This window comes from Lactuca virosa, chromosome 3 (assembly GCF_052849685.1).
Source record: "Lactuca virosa cultivar CGN04683 chromosome 3, Lactuca_virosa_CGN04683_v6, whole genome shotgun sequence".
Taxonomy (NCBI): domain Eukaryota; kingdom Viridiplantae; phylum Streptophyta; class Magnoliopsida; order Asterales; family Asteraceae; genus Lactuca; species Lactuca virosa.
The window spans coordinates 103045996-103061265 of record NC_136428.1 but is presented as its reverse complement, the minus strand read 5'-3'; the positions used below and the strand labels follow the sequence as shown (position 1 = coordinate 103061265).

Here is a 15270-nt window from a genome sequence, read left to right as displayed (position 1 = left end):
AACCGAAGATAATTTTTTTTTTGATAAGCCACCGACCCCTAACTTATTAAAATTCTTTATAACTTATAGATGTTCTGCATCTCCGGGAAACTTTTTATTGGTCATTTTGCCAAACACTAAAAAATAATTATCAGCTTATAGCGTTTTGACATCGTATAAGCTAATCCAAACATTTTTTTAAAAGACTTATCAACTCTGAAGAATCTTTTCAATCAGACTTAAGACCCGGAAATACCAAGTCAAGACAACATGCAAATACTAATTCAACAGGATTCCGAGAATATCAGACTTTTAGTTACTTGGCCTAGACAATATATATATATATATATATATATATATATATATATATATATACACACACACACACACACACACATCAGCGTGACACTATGACTTATGTCTCTATTCTATGAGGGTGATTGGCTAAGCTCAAAAAAGTATTTTAACTTATTATCGGTATTATACCGAGATATGTTAAAGTTAGTGTTTGGATAAACAAATTTTTAAAAATAACTTATAATGGTGTGGAACCGAAGATAATTTTTTTTGATAAGCCACCGACCCCTAACTTATTAAAATTCTTTATAACTTATAGATGTTCTGCATCTCCGGGAAACTTTTTATTGGTCATTTTGCCAAACACTAAAAAATAATTATCAACTTATAGCGTTTTGACATCGTATAAGCTAATCCAAACATTTTTTTAAAAGACTTATCAACTCTGAAGAATCTTTTCAATCAGACTTAAGATCCGGAAATACCAAGTCAAGACAACGTGCAAATACTAATTCAACAGGATTCCGGGAATATCAGATTTTTAGTTACTTGGCCTAGACTATATATATATATATATATATATATATATATATATATATATATATATATATATATATATACACACACACACACATACACTTGTAAAAATCGCACGACACAACTTAGTCAACTTAGACTTACTGAATCATCTATACCTGTATTTTCAAACTTACTTATGTAGCTTTCTTTTTTATTAATAAAATCAAACAAAACATGTGATCATTATCACCTCCCAAAGTTGAGTAAATTACACGAATGGTCTCTATGGTTTGGTGTAATTTGCGCGCTTGTCCCTAACTTATTTTTTTAACTCGGAAGGTCCCTACTGTTTGTTTCTGTTACGCGTTTGGTCCCTACTGTTTGTTTTTGTTACGCGTTTGGTCTCTGTCTTACCTAAAAAGACTATTATTTAAATAGGAAAAAATGGTGGGTCAGGTAAGGTAAAGTGAAGGGGGTGAGGTTGAGGGTGTGTTTATTTAAATAAATTAAAAAATCAAGGGTAAAATAGTCTTTTTAGGTAAGACAGGGACCAAGCGCGTAACAAAAACAAACAATAGGGACATTCCGAGTTAAAAAAATAAGTTAGGGACCAAATGCGTAAATTACCGTAAACCATAGGAACCATTCGTGTAATTTACTCCCTACGGTTTTATGTTGAAGATCCTAGCAATGATAAAGAGTTTTCCTTGTAAATCACCTGTGTCATTTTGATTTCAATCCAATATACAAAATCGAAACAACACCACAGTCTCTTATACAATTTGGTTGATATCTTTTTGATCGATTTTTGACAAAAACAATAATAATTACTATCTTTTTGAGTATTCCATTTTATAAGCAAATTATACGGATAAATCATTCTCTTAAATTATATTCCCATCTTTTTGACAATTCCATCTTTATAAGCAAATTATATGGATAAATTACCATCTTAAATTCCATCATAATGTAATCCATACATTCGATAAAATTCATTTCTGTAAAAAGAAAACAAGATAGGAATATGATCAAATACTCCAAACGTTGTTTTCTAACGAACCAAACCTTCCTTAAATGTTTAAAATATCGACTTATACCGTACCTAACTTGGAAAATTCATCAACCCTGAACTCATATGCTAAACGGCGTTATCTCCGTTTGCTTTTTCCTGGACAATTTTACCTTCGCTTCCCTCTTTTGCCCTAGCAGCTCTTTACATATAAAACAAAGTTACCGGCTACACCGGTTACCCGTCATCCGGATCATTGAAAATAAAGACGTCAAAATGACCACCGCTACCCTTTGGTCTCTTCTCTCCTTTTTCTGCATCTCACACACACAGTGTGTGTAATATATACACACATAAAATATTTATAAATAGCCTATACATACACAAAACTGTATCTATATCTCGACTCTAAATTGTATTTCTGAATTCATAGATACACTTTGTTAATTGGAAACGGATTATATGGTTTGATGCAAACACATATAGATAGTGGTATATGCATATTTATTTTTTGGAAACTTCGATGGCGAATTTTGTGAATTTGAAGTAAACTTGAAGAACGAGAAGATCTTACGGCTTTCCAAGAGTAAATTTCTCCAATTTGAATTTGTGTTGTCGCATTGTTAGGTACTTCTGTTCACATTTATACTCAATTGCTAAATTTTGTTACTCAGAAACCAGGAATGGTTGACGGTGATCTGTTTACAGGTATGAATTGTGTGAAGTAGCTCTTGTTCAATTTTGAATGTTCGTTTTGGTTGTTCATCGGGGGTTTAAAGTATTGGAAAGTTTAAATTGTTTGGGTTTTGAAGGGATGAAGCGGTCTAGAGATGACGATGATGCTTACAGCAGCCCTCAGTTCAAGCGGCCATTGATTTCTGAACAGTAAGCCTTTAGAATATACTTATATTGTTGGGAAGAATTGTGTGATTATGAGGTTGATGTGTTGGCTTTTATTGTTGAAGATCCAAGCACAAAGGCAGCACTCATAAATTGACGACTAATGATGCCCTAACATATCTAGAGAAAGTTAAAGATATATTCCAAAATGAAAAGGAAAAATATGAAGAGTTTCTTAAAGTCATGAAAGATTTCAAGACCCAAAGGTTTGGCTAAGGTGTTGCTTCTTTCAATTTTCATGCCATGTTTATGTAAAAGCATGTCCTTGATTATAATCACTATATTTCCCTTAGAATTGACACCACAGGTGTCATAGCACGGGTGAAGGAATTGTTCAAAGGGCACCAGGACCTACTTTTGGGTTTCAATCCCTTTCTTCCAAAGGGATTTCAGATCACCCTCCCACTAGATGATGAACAACACCATGTTAAGAAGCCTTTGGAGATTGAAGAAGCCATTCTATTTGTAAACAAAATTAAGGTAATGACAGCATAGTTTCAATTAATGTTTCCATCTGACACTTATATTCTAACAAGATATTCTCATGCAGATGAGATTTCAAGGTCAAGACCATGTGTACAAATATTTTCTTGATACTTTGAATAAGTATAAAAAAGAAAACAAATCCATCAAGGAAGTTCACCAAGAGGTTTCTCATTAAGACTCTTACAATATTTGGTTCATAAATCTTAACATACTTCTGTAGTTCTTGATTTATAAGTTCCATTGTTATCATCTTTCAGGTTGCTGCTCTTCTTAATGATCAACAAGACCTTCTAAAGGAGTTCACCAATTTCTTACCTGTTTCTTCTCATACTGAATGCAAAGTCAACGTTGACCAGCCTGATCCAGATCATGAAAAAGCATGTACTATTTCTGTTAAAGAGAATAGGGCACATGGTGAAAAACAAAAAGACACATCAGAAGACACAGAACAAAGAGAACACGATCAAGATGATAAAGATTGTGATGTGACACATCATTTTACCCAAAATAAACCCCCACGTACTCTTGAAGACTCTGTAGCTGAACTCTTTCATCAAGGTATCTACTAGTCCCATTATTCAAATATTTGATTTGATGATGACATTAGATAGAATCTGAATTTTGTTATAAATGTATTGTATTTTCATTTTTATTGAATCTTTGTATGATGGAAGATGTACATGGCCAAATGCTTTGTCTTCGTGAGAAGGTGAAGGAAAGATTGAGCAACTCAGATGATTACCAGTCATTCTTGAAGTGCATTGCAGAGTATTGCACAGAGAGTATTACTCGCCCACAACTGCAATCAAGGGTAAACTTATACACACAATACACATTATTTTTAAAGATTTATACTTTGTTGTTTCTAGTATTTGCTTCCTGCTTTATTGCTAGTTATCTGCTTTCGTTGTCTGTGTATCCATAAAACTTCTAGATGACTTTTTGTGTGGCATCCTTAGATTTAATTTGATAAATTAAAGAAGTTTTTATTTTTGTTAGGTAAATAGTTTGCTTGGAGCATATCCGGATCTTGTGGAAGAAGTCAATGAGTTTATAGATCGCAGTGAAAAGACAAGTAATTGTACACATAAGTTCTTATTTACATGCCTAACAAGAATCTATTTTCATCTGCAAGTTAATAAACTCTTCATCTATTAATGTATATATATGCAGATAGCTGTTCCCCATGAGTAAGTTTACATATAACTACATATATCCTAATCCCAATGACGATTTTACCTAAATGCCCCTCTATGTTATTTCCTCAGTAATGTAGGATGTTAAATTGTTTTTTTTTTCGTGACTCTCTAGCATGACTTTGACAGGATCTTTATGGAGTGATGGACATTTACCTGGAGTAATAAAGGGTAATGATGGGGGTAAAGATGGAAATTCTGATGGAGATGAAATGGAAAAGAATAGTTCAGCCATCAAGGAGAAGTATCTAACAAAATCAATTCAAGAACTTGACCTTTCTGACTGTGAATGCTGCACTCCAAGTTATCGCCTTCTACCAAAAAACGTATGATTTAATATTTATATATCAAAACACTTTTTTTTTTTTTTTTTTTTTAAATTTATATAAATTTGACAGTGTGTGTTGCTTGATACAGTACCCAATTCCTTCAGCAAGCCAAAGAACAAAGATCGGTTATGAGGTGTTGAATGATCATTGGGTGTCTGTTACTTCCGGAAGCGAAGATTATTCTTTCAAACACATGCGTAAAAACCAATATGAAGAAAGCTTATTTCGATGTGAAGATGACAGGTGGCATTGGCATATCATCTTTACCCTTTTACCCTTTTGGTCTTGAATGATTTTACATGTGTATAATGATAATGATTTCCTTCTTCATCAGATTTGAACTGGACATGTTATTAGAATCAGTGAATGTAACAGCAAAACGTGTGGAAGAACTATTGGATAGGATTAATGATAATTCGATTAGGAAGACAGAGAATGTGGTTCATATAGAAGACTTTACAGCTATAAATCTGAGATGCATTGGGCGTTTATATGGTGATCATGGACTTGATGTGATGGATGTATTAAGAAAGAATGCATCCCTTGCTTTACCAGTTATATTACATCGTTTGAAACAGAAGCAAGAAGAATGGCTGAGGTGTCGATCTGATACTAAAAAAGTTTGGGCTGAAATTTATGCTAAAAATTATCATAAATCACTTGATCATCGCAGCTTTTATTTCAAACAACAAGATTCAAAGAGCTTGAGTGCTAAAGGTACTAAAAACAATGATCCTAAATAAAACCATGATTGATTGATTGATTGATGTTTGTTTTTTTGATATTGGATATTGGATATTGGATATTGCAGCTTTATTGGCTGAAATTAAGGAAACAAGTGAAGAAAAGTCTGTAGATGATCACATCCTTCAATCCATTGCTCCTGGAAAAAAACAAAACAATATTCCACATCAAGAATTTAAGTACTCTGATTTAATCATCCATGAAGATTTATATCAACTCATGAAATATTCTGTCACACAAAGTGCTTCCTCTGAACAAACGGATAAATCCGTGAAGATCTGGACTACTTTTGTTGAACCTATGCTTGGTGTTCCTCCGCGGTCAACATCCACAGTTGACCAAGCAAAAACAACCAATCGTGGATCTTCCATGAGAGCTAATGATAACATTAACAACAATGGTGTTAAAGAGAATGGTGAATTTTCGCCAAATGGAGATTTTAAAAGGGGAAATAGCCGAAGGTCATTAGATGATAATAGTGAGAATGCTTTTGATTCAGGAAGTGAATCCGCTGATGCGGAGGATCACTCCCCGTATGTAGACCATGGTAACAATGGTGGGAGTGATGGTGTGGTGGATGCATTGGGTGACGACACCTGTCCTTTTTCAGAACATATTTTGAAAAGAGTGAAACCGCTTATGCTTCATGTTCCTGAAACTTTGCAAAGTAAAGAAAAAAAGTCGAGGGTGTTTTACGGAAATGATGACTTTTATGTTTTCTTCAGACTTCATCAAGTAAAGCTTGCTTACTTGTATTTATTTATTTTTATTTTTCATATTTTCATATTTGCTTATTCATCTGCTATTCTTAATTAACAGATATTGTACTCAAGGCTAGAGGAGGCAAAGGAAAAGTCTCTAGTTGAAAAATGGAGGGGTTCAAATGATACAACACCTAATGATTCATATGCTAGGTGTTTTATTATCTATTTTCTCTTTTCCCAATTTTCTCATTGGTTAGTTTTTTAATTTTTATTTTTTTTTATTTTACAGATTCTTGGATCTACTGTATAGTTTTCTTGATGGTGCTATCGACAGTGCAAAATATGAAGATGAATGTCGGGCTGTTCTTGGCACGTGGTCGTTTCCTGTCTTCACATTAGACAAACTGATCGACAAGCTTACAAAATTGGTAACATATTTTTTTTTTTACAAAATAAATTTGTATTTCCAAATCTACCCTTGGAGCTATAAATTGACAACGCCTTTGACAGCTGCTAGCTATTGCAACGGATGAGGTTAATAACAAGCTTCTTGATCTATATGCTTATGAAAATATGAGAAAAGGGGAGAGATTTGTGGATGAACTTTATAATGCAAATGCAAGTGTCATTGTTAATGACTCAAAGATCTTCCGGTTTGAGTGTGTGAGTATGATGTAGTTGTTCATCTGTTTTCTAATATAGCAACGTACTTTGGTACTTATGAAGTTATGATTAACAATTTTTTATTTTTGTTATTATTATTTTTTTTTTTTTGCAGTCATCTATCCCTGAGACATATAGACATACCCGATTAACTATACAAATAATAAACTTTGCATATGAAAAATCTGAACCACCGGCTTCTTTGATGGACCCAAATTTTGTAGCATATTTAAACACTCAACTCCTTTCAGTTGATCATAGGAGAAAGAGGCACAGGATCTTCTTGAAGAGGTATGTGCTTGTTTATGTAATATGATCCTAACACAACACATGCTATTAATTAAAATCCGTTATTATTGACAAATAATAAAAAAGGAAAGAATATTGCTATTTCTTGTATTTAGCACAAAAAGTTATCTTGAAGCACATGTTGTAAGTTTTTGCTTGATGTATCTACAGGAACAAGAGAAAAAATGGGTGTGGAGATGATGACTCAGCAATGGCAAAGGCCATGGAAGGTTTTCATGTAGTCAATGGGCTTGAGTTCAAGATAGCTGCCTTTACATATAAGGTTAAAAAAATTTACATATTTACCCTTTTTACCATCATTATAAAAGTTACCAATATCCAAACATGTATTTACCATGTGAAATGTCTCAACTTTCATGGTACATCAAATACAAGGGTATTTTTGACATTTGGGCATGGTGTGTGTGTGTGGGACAGGTGTACTATGTTATGGGTACATCAGATTCTTTGGTGCGAAAGGGAAGGAAAAGGGTGAACAATAACAATCGTATGGTGTCTCATGAAGTTGGTAATGGTAATCTTTCAATTTCAAATGCTCATTCTCTTAAAGCATTGAAGTTCCTTAAGTTTTTGTTCTCAAGGATTCAATCCATGGGAACATGACAAGATTAAAGAATTCTAGTGTTTTGTAATTGTAATAGGAAGAGAAAGAAATAAAATTAATAATAAAAATTTGTAATTGTGACGATACTGCATAACAAGTAAAAGACATTGAATTTGTAAGCTGTACAATCATCATGTAGGTTAATTAGACTACAATTGATATATAATTCAAAGAAATCTTATTATAGCTTGCATTTGAGAATTATTCAAACCACATATTATTGCTTGGTTCTCACTCAAAATGTCTTAAAGAAGATTATTCACATGTCTTTTGTTATACAAATTATATATAGTAAAGAGCCTCTAATTACACATTCAAATTTTCACATTTGTATCAAGCACGTCATATTTGTGCATTTGTAATTTAAATTAATAAAGGGTTACTTATCTATACAAGTAACCAAAATGGGACAGGAGGGGTTAAAAGAGAGTTACCACACATTTTGATCAAATGTCGTAAAAAAAATTAGAGTGGCTAACACTTACGTCCTTTACACCTATTCCTAAATCTGTCTATTTCTCCCATCATGAGACTTAAAACTCAACCATTTGACTGAAGAATATCTTTCTAATACATCTGATATTGTCATTGTTGGTTGAAGGCTCTTTAGTACAAATATATAATCATTCATTGTGTAATGTGTATAATGGATTTTATGTTTTGACTTTGCAAAAGTCAATTGTCTTCCAAAAATACCCACTATACCTATTTTTTATTAAAAAGTTTGGGGCCATCCACAATGAAATTCATACAAAATTCAACCAAAAGAAATCCAAAAGTAACTTGAAAAGTCAACTACAAGTCATGCAAAAAAATAAATAAATCCAAGTCATTCGAATAATCTAAACTTCCTTTCCGTATTTTTCACCCACGACTCACAACTCGACGACTTAAGGTGTAACCAAACTTTCATAATATCGGTACTCTCACTGAATAGCAGCAAAAGAGTGATGTATCTTGGATCAAATTCTCTCCAATCCAATTTTTCCAACTTCTCCATATCTAGTTTCTGGACCAAAAATCAAACAAATACAAATTGAATACAAATTCTAGATTTGTACAAACAAAAAAATTTAACTACATGCATATTCTACTTTCTAGACCAGGAAGAACAAAAACAAAACCAAGAAAAATCGAGAAGAAATTTCATACCTGTTCAGAGGTGGAGGAGGCAAAAGGCGGCGTTGAGTTGTGGTGGTTAAGGCAACATTGAAGGGAAGATTAGAGCACAAATGACAAATACGTGAAAGTGAAAGAAAGGACCGAATAATTATGTTGGGGGGCCAAATCACATGTCATGGACCGAGTCAGATAAAAGGTCTAACTGAGCCGAGTGAGACGGATATCAAACCCTCCGGCTGTTTTTGGTGTAATATAATCCGTACATCTAAATTCTGAAATGGTTAGATTCAATTTTTAAAAAGAAATGTTAAAAAAAATTTGGGCCTCAATATTTAAGTTCCGTGTAGACTCAAAATTTGAAACGTTGCCGTATGACGCAACAATACCATCCCGGAACAGAACTGTTATGTTCATACACAACCGTACATGACAACCTAATCTCCATCCCGCCATGAACACACTCTCTTCTTCATCCGTTATTCTCTCCCCATTTTCCCTTCTAAACCCTACACTAGAAATTTCTCGCTGCGCTTTTCATCGTTACTTCAGATTCACGATTCACTCCCAAAACACCTGTTTCCATAGTTCATTTCAAAATCGCAAGCAAAAAACTTATCAATTTCGAAGTAATTACAAGTTCCCGAAGTCAGATTTTTCAGTAGGGGAGTCTCAGGCGTCGGAGGATACCGATGAGGATGACGAAGATGATGAGGAAGCAGCGGAGGAGTACGATGTGGTTGCCGAATTTGGTCAGGAAATTGGAAGTGACGATGAAGATGAGGTCGATAGTGACGAGAATAATGTTTTGGAAGTTGATGTTAACAAGTCTCAGTTTGAGGAATTCAAATGGCAAAGAATTGAGAGGATTCGTAATGACGTGAGGGAGTATGGTGATGGAATCATTGATGTTGATGAACTTGCTTCCGTTTACAACTTCCGAATTGACAAATTTCAGGTGGCTTTTACGTTTATACACTACGAAATTTAGCATTAGTGTATGATAATTACTTGGGAATGAAGTTTTATGATGACGAAAATACCATTGTTTGTGCCAATACTGTGCAGCGGTTAGCAATTCAAGCTTTTCTGAGAGGTTCTTCGGTTGTAGTTTCTGCACCCACAAGTGCAGGCAAAACATTGATTGCTGAAGCTGCAGCTGTTGCTACGGTAGCTAGAGGAAGAAGATTATTCTATACTACTCCTCTCAAGGCACTGTCTAATCAGAAATTCCGCGAGTTTTGGTACCAAGCATTGCTACATCTAAGAAAATTAATAACAGTCAATTCCTTTTGTTAGTTGCTCCATAATTCATTTGCTATTTCAGTGATGCATTTGGTGAAGACAATGTTGGTCTTCTGACCGGAGATTCTGCCATCAACAGGGATGCTCAGGTTCTAATTATGACCACTGAGATCCTCCGAAACATGTTATATCAGAGGTAAGTTCTTCATAGCTCATACATTTCATTTACTACTAATATTTGGTGTATATTATATATTTATATCCTTCCTTTGGGATGCATTACAGTGTTGGAATTATGTCATCAGAAAGTGGACTTTTTCATGTTGATGTGATTGTCTTAGATGAAGTACATTATCTAAGTGACATATCTCGGGGTACAGTCTGGGAAGAGATAGTGCGTTGTTTCCTTTTCCCTGTCCTAAATTTGATAACACCAACTAACCATTGGGTGTATTTTAATCATGTTTTTTCTGCACATGTTTATAGGTCATTTATTGCCCAAAAGAAGTTCAACTTATATGCTTATCAGCAACAGTAGCAAATCCAGATGAATTATGTGGTTGGATCAATCAGGTATATCAACTTCTCTTGGCTCAATTACTACAAAACTAGTCTATTGAATCTTGAATTTGTGGGTTGTAGATTCATGGAAAAACAGAGCTTGTAACTTCAACAAAACGTCCAGTTCCTTTGACATGGCATTTCTCTACCAGAACAGCTTTGCTTCCTCTTCTCAATGAGACAGGAACCAGCATGAATAGGTTAACTGAACTCTGCAATCTTTTTTTTCTTTCTTTTTAATGATTGTTTTCAACATGTGACAATTGAGAACTTTATGAAAATCTTGAATAGGAAACTATCAGCCAACTACCTGCAACTTAATTCCATGGGAGCCAAGTCATATGAGGACGAAAGACCAAGAAGAAGGAACTCAAGAAAACTTGAGTCAGATGTATCATCTTCTTCAAAGAATGACAGAAGCAACCTTCGTCGTTCACAAGTACAAATTCACTTATTTAAGTATCTGGATGACCCTGAAGATCGATCAACACAATCTTGAATAATTTTCTAAAAACATTTCAGGTTCCCCAAGTTATAGATACAGTATGGCACCTTAAAACAAGGGACATGCTGCCTGCAGTTTGGTTTATCTTTAGCAGAAAAGGCTGTGATGTAGCAGTTCAATATCTTGAAGACTGCAAGCTTTTAGACGAATGTGAAATGGCAGAAGTTGACCTAGCTTTAAAAAGATTCAGAATCAAATACCCTGATGCAGTCAGGGAATCATCTGTAAAAGGGATACTTCGTGGGGTTGCTGCTCACCATGCTGGTTGTTTACCTCTTTGGAAATCTTTCATAGAAGAGTTATTCCAAAAAGGACTTGTAAAAGTCGTTTTTGCCACTGAAACACTTGCAGCTGGAATCAACATGCCTGCAAGAACAGCTGTGATTTCATCACTCAGCAAGAGGGGCGAAACTGGACGCATTAATTTAACCACCAATGAGATTCTTCAAATGGCTGGACGTGCTGGAAGAAGAGGCATAGATAAAAGGGGACATGCTGTTGTTGTTCAAACTCCATATGAAGGTGCTGAAGAATGCTGCAAACTTCTCTTTGCTGGATTACAACCACTCGTATCACAGTTTACAGCTTCATATGGAATGGTTCTCAATCTTCTTGCTGTATGTATGCCAAATCATCTCTTGTTCTTGATATATTTCTTTTTTGTTGTTGTTGAGATGACTGATGAAGAGTTGTGGTAGGTAGGGTGCAAAAGTTACTCAAAGAGTAAGTGAAACAGATGGAATGGAAGTTCATCGAGCTGGACGTACACTAGAAGAAGCAAGAAAATTGGTGGAACAAAGTTTTGGAAATTATGTAGGGAGTAATGTTATGGTTGCTGCACAACAAGAGCTTGATCAAATACAAAAAGAGATTCAGCTTTTGACTTCTGAAATCAGTGATGAAGCTATTGACAGGAAAAGCAAGAATATTTTATCAAAATCAGCTTACAAAGAAATGGCAGATTTGCAGGAAGAACTCAGAGTAATTATGCCTTCTTATCCTTTTCTTTTTCATAGTGTGTTCATTAAGGAGTCCAGAATTGAAATCCTTTTCACTTTTAGTCCTCATTCCAAGGTTCCATATCGATTTTGGTTCTTCTTCCAAGGTTTCAGGCCAAACATCGATATGAAACCTAGAAATAAGGACCAAAATTGAAAAAGATTTTAATGCACAGGGACCATTTTTGTAATTTGCTCCTTAATTAATCATCACTAACAGTTTTTTTTTTTTTTTTTTCAGGCAGAAAAGCGTGTTAGAACAGAGCTACGTAGAAAAATGGAAATGGAAAGAATGTCTTCCTTGAGACCATTTCTGCAAAAGTTGGAAGATGGACATCTACCCTTTTTATGCTTACAGTATCATGATAATGCTGGAGTCAAACATTTAGTCCCTGCTGTTTATTTGGGTGATGTTGACTCCATGAAAGGTTCAAAACTCAAGAACATGGTATGTGTTCATGAGATTTACTTCTACTCTACTTGTTCAAGAATCAAGATCACATTTTTTATTCTCACTTCACTTTGCTGCTTACAGGTTGTTGAGAATAATTCCTTTGCTTTAAAAGTAACAACAGAAGGCGATTTGGAAACCAATACAAAACCATCTTACTATGTGGCACTTGGCTCAGATAACACATGGTATCTTTTCACTGAGAGGTGTATCAAAACAGTATATAGAACAGGGTTTCCCAATTTACCCTTGAAAAATGGCGATGCTTTACCTCGAGAAATTATGACTGCTTTTCTTGAAAATGGTGAGATGCAGTGGCAGAAGCTGAGTCAATCTGAACTTGGAGGTATATGGTGCATGGATGGATCACTTGAGACATGGTCATGGAGTTTAAATGTTCCAGTTTTAAGTAGTCTTTCAGAGGACAATGAGGTAATTATAAATTATATCAAAACTAATTTCTATGGATTATGGAATTGAAAAAAAGAATGTAATTTTGTTGTTGGTTAGGTTGTTGTGCAATATTCACAAGCATACTATGAAGCAGTAGAATCTTACAAGAATCAAAGGAATAAAGTTTCTCATTTAAAGAAAAAGATAGCAAGGACAGAAGGGTTTAGAGAATATAAAAAAATAGTTGATGTTGCTAAGTTCACTGAAGAAAAGATCAGACGCCTAAAAGCAAGGTCAACTCGTTTGTTGACTCGTATAGAACAGATCGAACCATCTGGATGGAAGGAGTTTCTTCAGGTAATCTTGTAACATAATAATAATAATTTTGATTTATGAATCCAATGTTTATATGGTTTTTAAATTAAAAATCCAGGTGAGCAGTGTGATACATGAAATAAGAGCTTTAGATATCAACACACATATGATATTTCCTCTTGGTGAAACTGCTGCTGCTCTTAGAGGAGAAAATGAACTCTGGATTGCAATGGTTCTTAGAAATAAGATATTACTGGATCTTAAACCTGCACAGCTGGCAGCTGTTTGTGGAAGCATTGTTTCTGAAGGAATCAAAGTTAGACCTTCCAAAAATAACAGGTTTCTATATTTCAGTAAATTCCAATTTTTGGTCCCTCAGTAACAAAAAATAGGCATTTCACTTAAAACAGGGACCAAAAATGGATATGAAACCTTGAAATGAGGACCATAAGTGAAAGAAGATTTGGATTTTGGATTTGGACTAAACATGGTAGAAATCAGAAAGGACAGTGACCATTTTTGTAATTTAATTTTTTACAATTTTGTTGGGACAGTTATATATATGAGCCCTCAAGCACTGTTTTGGAAGTGATAAACTTTCTTGATGAGCAAAGAAGATCGCTGTTACAACTTCAAGAAAAGCACGATGTCAAGGTTAGTTTAGTTTATTAGATGTTATAAAATATGAAAAAGTTATGGTTTTGGTTTTTATTATTAAATAAAGATAAAGATGAGATGACGTGGCAATGGCAATGGCATTATAGATATCATGCTGTCTGGATAGCCAGTTTTCTGGGATGGTTGAAGCCTGGGCTTCTGGTTTGACTTGGAGGGAAATAATGATGGATTGTGCTATGGATGAAGGCGATCTAGCTCGCTTGTTACGCAGAACAATGGATGTTTTAGCTCAGGTACATCATACTTGAGGAGGGCATTTTTGTCTTTTTATCAGAGATGGAGTCCTTGTCTCACCTTTTTAGGCGGGACAGAAATTATTTAAAGTTTTGTCACATCCACATTACTCCTTCTGTTATGTTTTGTAGTGTAGTGTAATAACATTAGCATTTTTGTAATGGATTCAGATTCCTAAATTGCCTGATATTGACCCTCAACTACAAAGAAATGCGACAGCTGCATCCAATGTCATGGATCGACCACCAATAAGTGAACTTGCTGGATGAAATTTATAGGTATTTATTTTGGTTCAATAACTTTTTTAAGACCAAAATGTCCTTGGATTTTTTATTTTTGTAACTGTTGTGTATAATTTTCAAGTGTAGGTGCATGCATGTTCAACACAATTCAGGAGTCACCAGATTAATTATTACAGTTTACGTGACACATTTGAATATAATTTACAACTGGAATGGGTGGTTGATGGATAAAAGCAAATACTTGAATGAAATCCTTCGTGTTGGTTGGTATCTTTTTTACCTTTTGAATCACTTCTAATTAGTTTTCTATTCCCATAATGCCCTTCATTATTTATGGTACATTATACCTGTGCAGCACAAAGGAGAAGACTGAGTGATAGAAATATGAACTCAGCCCTGAAGGCATAAAAAGAGGCAGCTGATTCATTCAGCATCTTTAATTGCTATAATTATAAACTTATTGTGGCCCATAATCCATTCATTATGAAATCTATATAAAATTGAATTTCTTGTAAGCATTTGTAAACTACTAACCAGTTTTAGCATGTAAATAATGACTTAAATGAAAAAAAAAAAAAAAAATCAAATTATTAGTGGTTTTTCTGCAAAGAAAAAAATTTATTTTATTCATAATGGTTCTTCATGTGTACGCCTAAGTTGTAAGTGCTTTTTGAAATCCATTTTTAATTTTTATAATTAATGCATGAAATATGATTGTAAAAGAAGCTATATAGTTAAAATAACAATTTGATTTTTTTTTTAAAGTAAAACATTTATAAGGTTGTAAGCA

General features: G+C 34.2%; 2 protein-coding genes across 5 annotated transcripts; both read left to right on the top strand.

Annotated features, from left to right (window-relative positions):
• The first annotated feature begins 2116 nt into the window (after positions 1-2116).
• On the top strand, positions 2117-7925 carry LOC145166321 (paired amphipathic helix protein Sin3-like 4). 3 transcript variants are annotated; one of them, XM_079085272.1, is made up of 19 exons: positions 2117-2390; positions 2479-2512; positions 2617-2689; positions 2770-2910; positions 2998-3184; positions 3255-3353; positions 3448-3748; positions 3865-4001; positions 4190-4265; positions 4516-4712; positions 4804-4958; positions 5050-5432; positions 5527-6194; positions 6279-6373; positions 6453-6591; positions 6674-6826; positions 6942-7117; positions 7286-7397; positions 7553-7925. In XM_079085272.1, the coding sequence occupies exons 2-19, from the start codon at positions 2488-2490 to the stop codon at positions 7736-7738; spliced, it is 3303 nt and encodes a 1100-aa protein (XP_078941398.1). In that variant the 5' UTR covers positions 2117-2390; positions 2479-2487; the 3' UTR covers positions 7739-7925. The 3 variants fall into 3 exon arrangements, with proteins under 3 accessions (XP_078941398.1, XP_078941399.1, XP_078941397.1); XM_079085273.1 differs by lacking the exon at positions 2479-2512 and having other exon boundaries at positions 2117-2431; XM_079085271.1 differs by lacking the exon at positions 2479-2512 and having other exon boundaries at positions 2117-2431; positions 2513-2689.
• Positions 7926-9214: 1289 nt separating this feature from the next.
• Positions 9215-15065, top strand: EMB25 (DEAD/DEAH box helicase). Of its 2 annotated transcripts, none has more exons than XM_079085270.1 (18): positions 9215-9816; positions 9927-10102; positions 10186-10299; positions 10389-10497; positions 10590-10676; positions 10746-10864; positions 10956-11103; positions 11187-11786; positions 11872-12150; positions 12409-12615; positions 12703-13050; positions 13129-13368; positions 13445-13665; positions 13881-13980; positions 14091-14237; positions 14409-14516; positions 14607-14747; positions 14836-15065. In XM_079085270.1, the coding sequence occupies exons 1-16, from the start codon at positions 9313-9315 to the stop codon at positions 14505-14507; spliced, it is 3498 nt and encodes a 1165-aa protein (XP_078941396.1). In that variant the 5' UTR covers positions 9215-9312; the 3' UTR covers positions 14508-14516; positions 14607-14747; positions 14836-15065. The 2 variants fall into 2 exon arrangements, with proteins under 2 accessions (XP_078941396.1, XP_078941395.1); XM_079085269.1 differs by having other exon boundaries at positions 14607-14743; positions 14836-15064.
• Positions 15066-15270: the final 205 nt, after the last annotated feature.

What these genes read in the sequence shown, in the direction of transcription:
- LOC145166321 (XM_079085271.1), top strand. Translation starts at nt 2,550, where the DNA reads ATGTTCGTTTTGGTTGTTCATCGGGGGTTTAAAGTATTGGAAAGTTTA. An exon ending in AGATCGCAGTGAAAAGACAA is followed by an intron (nt 4,266 to 4,515) that starts GTAATTGTACAC and finishes TGACTTTGACAG; the next exon opens with GATCTTTATGGAGTGATGGA. An exon ending in AGATCTTCCGGTTTGAGTGT is followed by an intron (nt 6,827 to 6,941) that starts GTGAGTATGATG and finishes TTTTTTTTGCAG; the next exon opens with TCATCTATCCCTGAGACATA.
- EMB25 (XM_079085270.1), top strand. Translation starts at nt 9,313, where the DNA reads ATGAACACACTCTCTTCTTCATCCGTTATTCTCTCCCCATTTTCCCTT. An exon ending in TGGTTCTCAATCTTCTTGCT is followed by an intron (nt 11,787 to 11,871) that starts GTATGTATGCCA and finishes TGTGGTAGGTAG; the next exon opens with GGTGCAAAAGTTACTCAAAG. An exon ending in GTCTTTCAGAGGACAATGAG is followed by an intron (nt 13,051 to 13,128) that starts GTAATTATAAAT and finishes GTTGTTGGTTAG; the next exon opens with GTTGTTGTGCAATATTCACA.